Below are 8,955 nucleotides of genomic sequence, written 5' to 3' on the forward strand. Positions count from 1 at the left end.
TGCTTGTTAACGATGAATTTTAAGTTCTAAATGCTTAGGTCTCCAATGAGAAAATTTTGCTCAAGGTTAAGTTTGCAAAGAAGCCAAATTTAAAACCAATTTGACGAATGTTCTGTCATTATTATGTACTTTTACATAAATTTTGTTCATATACATAAGAATTAAATAGTAGCAGTGTGTGTGTGTGTGTGTGTGTGTGTGTGTGTGTGTGTGTGTGTGTCAGACTACAACCTGGAGTGTCGGCCCTCACGTCCCATCTTGTTTGGAGGCAGGGTCTCCTATTTGTTGCTAACACATTAGGTTAGCGAGCCCCAGCGCTTCTGGGGATTCTCCTGTTTCTGCTTCTCTTTTGTAGTAAGAGAACCGGAATCACACTAAGCATTTATGTGGGTTCTTTGAATTCAGAATAAGGCCCTCATAATTATGTAACAAGCACTTGCCCGCTGAGCCATCTCCTCAGCCCCTGCCCTCCTCATCCTCGTCTTTCTCCTCTTCTCTTCTTCTTTTTCACACTGTATTTAATTCTTATGTATACGAACAGGCTTTTTTTTTTTTTTTTTCCCATTTGAAAGCAAGTAAGAATTAATTGGATCATAGCAAGTCGTATTTGGGTTTACTTTCTCCTTGCCCTATCAGAAATTCTGCTGCTGTTGGCAAACGTTGTCCTATGGAAGGGATGGCTTGTTTTGTACAAATTGGCAGTTCTAAATGCTGGCTTCCTGTGAGGTGAACTTCTGTGGCTAGGATGCGGAGAACAAATCTCACTACACGGGCCAAGTTGTTTGACAGTGTTTTTCAGCTCTCAATCCTGAATTATTTTGTCTACTTGTTCTGTTAATTATTAGAAAAAAGTTAGACTTTTCACCAGTAGTTTTGAATTAGCCTATTTCTGCCCGTTACTGGGAACATAGATATTATGTACTTTTAGTGACCTCCTCCACAATCTTTCTTTGTTATGAATGACTTTCTCTACCTTGGTAAATAGTTATTGTGCTGAATTCAACTTTATTGATATAAGAATAGCCATTCACCTTTATTTTGATTTATTTTGAAATAGCATATCTTTTTCTAACCACCTCCTTCACTAAATTAGAATTTTAGTGCTAAAATTGAGTTCTTATGAGAAGTTTATAATTCAGTGTTATTTTCTGCACAGTTTGCTACTGACTGCCTTATGAATGGAACATTTAGACCATTTGCATTTCATGCTGCGAACTCTGTTGCCAAGCCTCCTGCCTCTTTTCTAATATTTCTTGTCCTTTTCCTCCCAGTTTTTAAAAGACAAGCTTTTTCTGTGTAGCTCTGGCTGTCCTGGGACCAGCTCTGTAGACCAGGCTGGCCTCAGACTCAGAGATCTACCTGCCTCTGCCTCCCAAGTGCTGGTGTTAAAGGTGTGTGCTACCATACAGTTGTATTTTTCCATTATTTTAGATTATTTTATGCTTTCATTTAATCAGCTTTGTTGCCTATTAGCTTTATCTACATGACTTAGTATTTTAGTGGCTTTTGAATTATGACATGTCTTAGAATCTAAGTGACTCTGTAGTACTTTGTATGTCGTGTGACACTTCAGTTGTATACTTCCAGCTCTCCCAAGCTTGGTGCTACTACTTCATACTTTAGTTCAGTCTATGCCATACCCTGTAAATACGTAGTTGCCATTTTTGCTTTAATTAGCCAATAAATAATTATCCTCGAAATTCAACTTCATTCCTTTGTGTGACACCAAATTTCAATCTTCTTTTATTTATTTGTTTTTTTTTTATCCAAAAACCTTCCTTTAGCATTTTTATAATTTTGTTTATTTATTTTTGTATCCAAAGCCTTCCTTCAGCATTTTTATGATGCGGCTCTGAAGATGACTCTTTGTCCAGGGCTGTGGCTTTCTTTCTTGTTAATGACTTTCTGACCCTCTTGCTTGACCGTTAATCTGCTCTAACTCTAGTCTTTGTTTCTTTTTTTTTTCTGGTAGAGCCCGTCCTGAAGCTGGATTTGATGTCCTGCTTTCAAAACCTGTCCAGTATTTCCACACCCATCCTCACGTTTTGTTCTTATATTTAAATACAGGTCTGACGTCATAGATGACTTGCCTTTGGTCCCCCTGAAAGACGGCTTTCAGACTGTGCAGTGCAACTGCAGCCTCCGGGAATGTGAGTGCCGTGTGCCGGTACCAAGAGCCAGACTCAACTACTCCCTCGTGATGTGTTTGGAAGTCACATCTGCCGGTGTGAGTTTCCAGTCTCCCCTAATGGCCGTGCAGCCCATGCTTATTGGTAAGTTGCACTTCAGAACGACAGTTACCCTGAAAGAAAATCAGCCACAGAAAGGGGTTGAGAGGTTCCTATGGGCTAAGGATTTTCATGGCTTACACCACTTTGGCCAATACTGCAAGGATGGAACGTGCACTACTATAGACAGCTTCTCCAATGTGTTCAGAGTGGAAAATGCCTCTAAGGTTAGCACTTAAATGGTCTTTTGAAGCAGCAGCTGTGGCTTCTCTGAGTCTTGGATTTAGTGAATGGATGTGCATTAATTAATTACCATCTGTTTACATCTCAGATAACCGTTTATGGAAACTATTAAAATCATTTTTGCCCGAATTTGCTCTTCTAATAAGTCTATCTTAAAGTCATGTGTGCAGACTATCATCAGGGGAGGATTCCTACTCACACAGCAGGGCTGGTGTAGTGAGCAGAGTCAGCAGCAGACCAATAAACAGTCAATCCATCTTTTGCTTGGCTTGAGGACAAGACAGTCTCACATGGGTGGAAAACCTAATATTCTTACTGCTAGGATCCTCAAGCCTCCTTTGACAAGCTTAAATGTTCAGTTCATAGCTGTGATAACACAGATGGGTGTTTAGGGACTTTCTCAGTTTTATGTGTTCATTGGTGTACGGTGTATTCAACTCAGCAGCAGCTTTGCAATTTTTTAAATTTAAATTTTCTGAGCTGATAACAGGCAACTCTTCATGTGTGTGCGTGTGTGTGGGCAGGTGCGTGTGGAGGCCGAAGGTCAATGCTGGGCTTCTTCCCTTATTGCTCTTCCTTGTTTTATTTTATTTCATTGTGAGAGGGTGCCTCGGTGAGCCTGTAGCTCACCAACTTGGCAAGACTAGCTGGCCAGTGAACTCCAGGACCACTCCTGTCTGGGTTCCTTCCGCACTCGGACTGTGGGCACACACCGCCACGCCTGGGTGTTATGTGGGTGCTGGGGCTCCAGACCTAAGTGGCAGGCATTTTACCAGCTGGGTAATCTCCCTACCCTCTCAGCGGCTCTCCACATTTGCCTTTGATTCATGGGTCTGATGTGACTGAGTACACTTTTCCATTTATCTGTCACAGTTTTCCACAGAGTTCCAAACATTGCTTCTTTTTACATGACTTAAGCTGTTACTTTTGAACCCTTGTTTAGTATTTTATTTTAAGATTAAGTCTTTCATGTAATTTGCTCTCTAGAGACATAGGTGTGGGTTTTTACGACATAATGATAACAATACTCAAGCAATTCAATTGTGAAATCACTGTCAACAGTGAAAAAAATGATGAAACATCTATTTGACATCATATATTTATCTGTTCAAAACTGGTTCTACCTGGTAAATTTAAAAAGCATTTAGATCACTATTGCATTGAATTTGTTTTCCAAGTATTGTAGTTAAGGGAAAGTATGACCACTGAATTTATATGTATTTGGAAATTCTTAATTCTGTCCTAATGCAAAGATAATTTTAGAAAAACATCAAAAAGTTTTTCTCGGCTATCCTGAAACTCGCTCTGCAGACCAGGCTGGCCTCAAACTCAGAGATTTGCTTGCCTCTGCCTCTCTGAAGTGCTGGGACTAAAGCTGTGCACAAAAAATGCCCAGCAAAAATGTCTTATATTTGAACTTGAAATACCTCCAATTTTTACGTGTTGTAAAAGAATTAAGACATATTATGTAGCAGTATTGATTTGGGGAATTGCTATTTCTGTTATTATGGCCAAAGATCTCTTTATTATTAACTAAGTGAAAAGGAGGTATGCATGTAAAAACGTCAAAGTAAAAAATGTTTCAAGCAAGAACACATTCCCTGTGCTGAAGACAAAACTCTTTGTGATGAGATGAGGAACCTGAGGGTGTCCCTGTGCTTGGAGTCAATGAAGCATGACTCATAAGAGATGAGCTCAGAGTTATTAAGGGACAGAGGGCATCAGAGGCCAGGGTTCCCGAGTTTGGATTTTATTCCAATCAAATGGAAACTTTCGATCGAGGGGCTGATCAGATCAGACATATCATATGATCACACCTATTTGTGCATTCAAATTTTATTCTACCTCTAGAAGAATGAATTTATTAGGGGGCAAAGAAGAGGTGAGTTGGTAGGAGGAAGAGCCTGGATAGGAGGCTGAAGGGATTTGCCAGCAGGGGTAGGGTTATAGCAATAAAGATATGTGGAACTGGTGAATTTGCTTATAGGATCTGAAGGGTTGAGAGGAACAGACCCTTCAGTTTGCCCCTAAAAACTCCAACATTGGGTATTAGGTGGATATGCAGAAAGAAGGCCACTTTTGTGTTTGAGATGACTCTTAGAATCCTATGAGGTGTTGAATAGACAGTTGGCTGTAAGATTCCAAAGTTCAGGGGAGATAAATATTTGGGAGTTGTCATTATATGGATTCTATGAGATGGCCCAGTAAGAATTCAGGAGAAAAAGAAACCTAACAGATATTAGTACTGATGAAGGACGCTGTGTTGTCTTAGAAACAGTGTATATTTTTCTAAAAAAGTATTTCCATGAGGGTGTATATAACTGTTTGGGATGCTGTGCTGAGAGGCAGAATAAACTTAATTGGAAAATGACATCAGATTTGCTTAGGAGTAGTGGTCTTGATCAGAGCAGACTTTGTGATTGCTAAGGAGGAGCTGGCCAAGGTAGGCTGGGTAGTTGAGTGGGCTGGGTGGAAGGCAAGTCTACCCAGCTCTTCTGAAGATGTTTCTCCAATAGAGTGGGTGAGTGGCAGCAAGTGCCGAGCTGGGTATATGGGAGCCAGGGAGACATTTTAAGATATATTTTAGTACGACTGTCTAGGAAATGTGAAACAGCCTGCAATTGTATATAATTTTGCTACTCTTTGGTGCATTTATTTTTAAGTTTTTGCATTGTTTTTTTTGGTCCTGGGAACACAGTAAAATTTAGATATATTCTATTTGCTAATTTTAACAACTCAAGAATATGAAAATGGAGACTGGAGAGATGGCTTAGCTTCTGAAGCTCTAGCAGAGGACCCAGGTTTGGTTCCATGCACCCACATGGCTGCTCACAACTGCTTGTGACTCTCGTTCTTGGGGGTCCAACATCGCTTTCTGTTTTCATAGGGCACATGAATGTACACACAGACATACATGTAAACAAAAATAAAGTAAGTTTTATAACATAATCAAAGCATGAATTTGTAATAAGCCTCTTGAACTTCAGAAGTTAAATATTTTCAATATTCTTCTGTAATATGATTTTTAATGGCTGCTTAAGTATTCTATATGGCATGAATCACAATTTATTAAAAATAATCTTTACCTGTAAGATGTTTAAATAGTTTCTTTACATATGTAAAATGTTTTCTTATTGGTTGAAGTATAAAGTACTTACATATGTTTATGTTAATGTTAATAAACATATGTACATTTGAACCCAGGAATCATTCACTTAGTTAAAAATCTCTATTAAGCTAGCAAACCCCTCCCCTTTGCCTATAGACTAGCAGGCACTTCTAATGGTGCATTTATTGCCTGGTAATGTGTGTTCTGAGTGGAATAAGTGTGTTTGGACTGATATTTTACGTGCAGTAGTATGCTGATTCTTGCCCATCTCTGTGCATTTTCTGCACACTGCTGTTGTCCTCATGAGCAGCAGAGGCAAGCACAGTGAGCAGACCTAGGCAGAGACTGCAAGTGAGTCTGAAAATTATCAGGCAAAGTAAAGTTAGGCAAATTTTGTAGAGAAGAAATCACATTTATCAAGATCTTCTCATTTACTGGTTTATAGTCTTTCCCACATAAAGGAGAGAAGTGAGGGGTTTTGCTGTGATTAACACAGTACAAGAGGAATGGCCCAACATGCATGCCTGCTTAAGCTCTGTAATTAGCCCTAGAATGCGGGAATTTTTTAAGTATTTGAAAGACAAGCTACGCTGACAATTCATTTCAACTTCATTTTGCTCGGGTATGATTGCCCTGAAAATTTTCTGACTTAAAAGTCTTTTTTTCCCCCTTAAGTGAAGCCTGATCCACCATTGGGTCTGTGCATGGAAATCACAGATGATGGTAATTTAAAGATTTCTTGGAGCAGCCCAACAGTGGCCCCATTTCCACTTCAATACCAAGTGAAATATTCAGAGAATTCTACAGTTATAAGAGAGGTAAGTATATTTTGGTAAAGAAAAATTGAGAAGTTACTAACGATTCCTAAGTCTCCTAGAAATTACCCTTGCCTGCTAAATATGCCTGTGCTTCTTAGAGTAGAAGGGATTATATTGAATATTACATAGTGAGATAATTTATACATTAAGGAAGTCGGTGATAAGTTTTTGACATAGGGTTTCTCTGTGTAGTCCTGGCTGTCTTGGAACTTGCTCTGTAGACCAGCCTGTCCTCAAACTCAGAGCTCTGCCTGCCTCTGCCTCTGGATTGCTGGGATTAAAGGTGTGTATACCACTGCCTGGCTGGTTATCAGATTTTAACGTACAATTATACCAGTTTTCATTGGTAGACTGCTGGTTGACAGTGTAGCCTTCTTCGTTGCTCAGTGTGCTGGCACACCGTGTCTGCATTTGTGTGATGCAGTCGCTGAGCATCCTCCTCTGCTGAAATGCTTTGTGAGCGCCTGTTTGTTGCTAGGAGCTGGCATACATCCAGTGAGATGCCTTGGGATCATAGAGCAGGGCAAGAGGATGAGGAAGGACTGGCACAGCAAGTGGAGGCTGGGGCAGGCCTCATGGGGCATGGCACTGGGTCAAGGGTTTGAAGGAGACGGTTGTGTAGGTGTCTGGGGGACTGGATGACAAGCAGGTGGACCAGCAACGCAGGGGCCCGTATGGCTGAGGCTGAGTGAAGACAGCTGTGGCGGTGGATGATAACAGAGACAGGGCCGGGGCAGGAGGAGGAGGTCATGAACGACCTGTGGAGTCACATGAAAACCTCCATGGCACATAGGGATCCTAAGCATTACATCATTTTTCCAAGGTAAAAAAATCAATCTTTTAAGAACTGTGTTACTTTTCTAAGGCCTTGTTAGTTTGGGAGTCCTTGGTGTCAGGTGTATCCATATAGAGTTAAGGCTACTGTGAGGTGCTTTCTCGTTGGTAAATTGGAGAACACAGGCTGTAAGTATGGAGGTCCTGATATTGTTCTATTGCATGCCTTATGCTTTTCATGGCTTTTAACCTATGACTCGTTTCTTCCTCTCGCTGTCTTGAAGAGACCAGGGAGGTCCACTGAAGCACATTATTGGAAAACTCAGTGTGCGGCACGAGTTTGTTTTCCACAGGGTTTGGCCTCATGTCTTCCCCTCTGGTTTATAAACGGTGTGTCGACTCTTGCCCTCTTCATCATCAGGGTCAGGACCTTAGTATCACTGCTGTCCCTCTTCTGCGTAGCTTTCCTTTGGGACCCTACAGTCCTCTCTATACCTCTGCACATTGTTTTTCTTTTCTTTTTTTTTTTTTTTAAACCAGATGTGTGATAGATGGCAAAGTGGCTACTTAAACATCCTAAAGACCATGATGACATGTAGACATCAGTTAGTATTTACCATTTATAACAGGTTTTTTTGTTTGATCTACAGGTGCTTTAAATTTTCATTGACAGATGCACAGTGTTTATTTTCCATGTTGTCACTGATTTCTGGTTTAATTCTGTAACCAGGCAATTCATCTGTAAGATTATAACTCTTTGAGACTTGCTGAGGCTTGCACGGTATCAGTTTTGGCAATCATTCCACGTCAACTTGATGCTCTAATGTTTCAACATGGCGTTTCACAGGCTGCTGAAATCGTCTCAGCTGCATCTCTGGTGGTACACAACGTGCTTCCTGGATCTTCATACGAGGTCCAGGTGAGAAGCAAGAGACTGGGTGGCTCAGGAATCTGGAGTGACTGGAGTCCACCGCAAGTCTTTACCATACAAGGTAGGCCTTGCGGAAGTCGCTCTCTGGAAATATTTTCCCAGCCCTTGCCTTCCTTGCCACTGGTATATCAGGAGCATCTTCAAATATTAAATCTTAATATCTAAATATTAATATTTAAATATTAAACTCGTATTTAAAATTCCCTTTGGAGACAAGGTCTACATCAATTTAGGCAGACTTTGGATTGACATTCTTCCTGCCTCAAGTCTCTTGAGTGCTGGGATTAAAGACATGTCTTGTGCCTGTGCCCAGCTACGTTTTACTTAAATCTCGAACAGGATAATTTGTTCATGAAAATTGCACGCAAGTTCCTATGTATGTGCTTCCAAAGCACCCTTTTATTGAATATTTTTAATACAAAAAAAAAAAAAAAAAAAAGGAAAAAGTATTCTGGAACATGTGGCAAGAGGAAGATAAGTTTGAGACAGCCTTGGCTACATAGCCAAATACTTCAAAAAGATACAACGTGAACTTGAAATTTCCACTTTAGAAACCCAGACATATGGTTTATGTTCCTAATTCTTTAATTTACATTTAGAATCCAAGTGTATTCATTTCACATAAACATACGATATTAAATGCTTACTTTTAGAGGTGTGCATATGTGTGTGAATGCGTGCATGTGTGTGTGTGTGTGCAAGTGTGGACGTGTATGCACTTGCAGAGGCCATAGGTTGATTTTGGCCATCTTCCTCCATCATTTTTGAACATATTTTTTGAGATAGGGTCTCTTTCTGATCCTGCAGCTTGCTGAGTCAGCTGGGTTAGCTGGCTGGTCCAGCCTCTAGAAT

General features: G+C 40.4%; 1 protein-coding gene across 1 annotated transcript in view; it reads left to right on the top strand.

Moving 5' to 3' along the window:
- LOC127199104 (leptin receptor-like) overlaps positions 1–8,091 on the top strand; it is a gene marked incomplete at its 3' end in the record, with an annotated part of 47,733 nt that extends 39,642 nt beyond the window's left edge. Inside the window, exons 5-7 of the mRNA XM_051156954.1 lie at positions 2,068–2,273; positions 6,256–6,398; positions 8,020–8,091. Of these exons, the coding sequence (XP_051012911.1) occupies positions 2,068–2,273; positions 6,256–6,398; positions 8,020–8,091 (421 nt within the window). The remainder of the gene's footprint in view (positions 1–2,067; positions 2,274–6,255; positions 6,399–8,019) is intronic.
- Between the last annotated feature and the right edge of the window lie 864 nt (positions 8,092–8,955).

This window comes from Acomys russatus, chromosome 2 (assembly GCF_903995435.1).
Source record: "Acomys russatus chromosome 2, mAcoRus1.1, whole genome shotgun sequence".
NCBI lineage: Eukaryota > Metazoa > Chordata > Mammalia > Rodentia > Muridae > Acomys > Acomys russatus.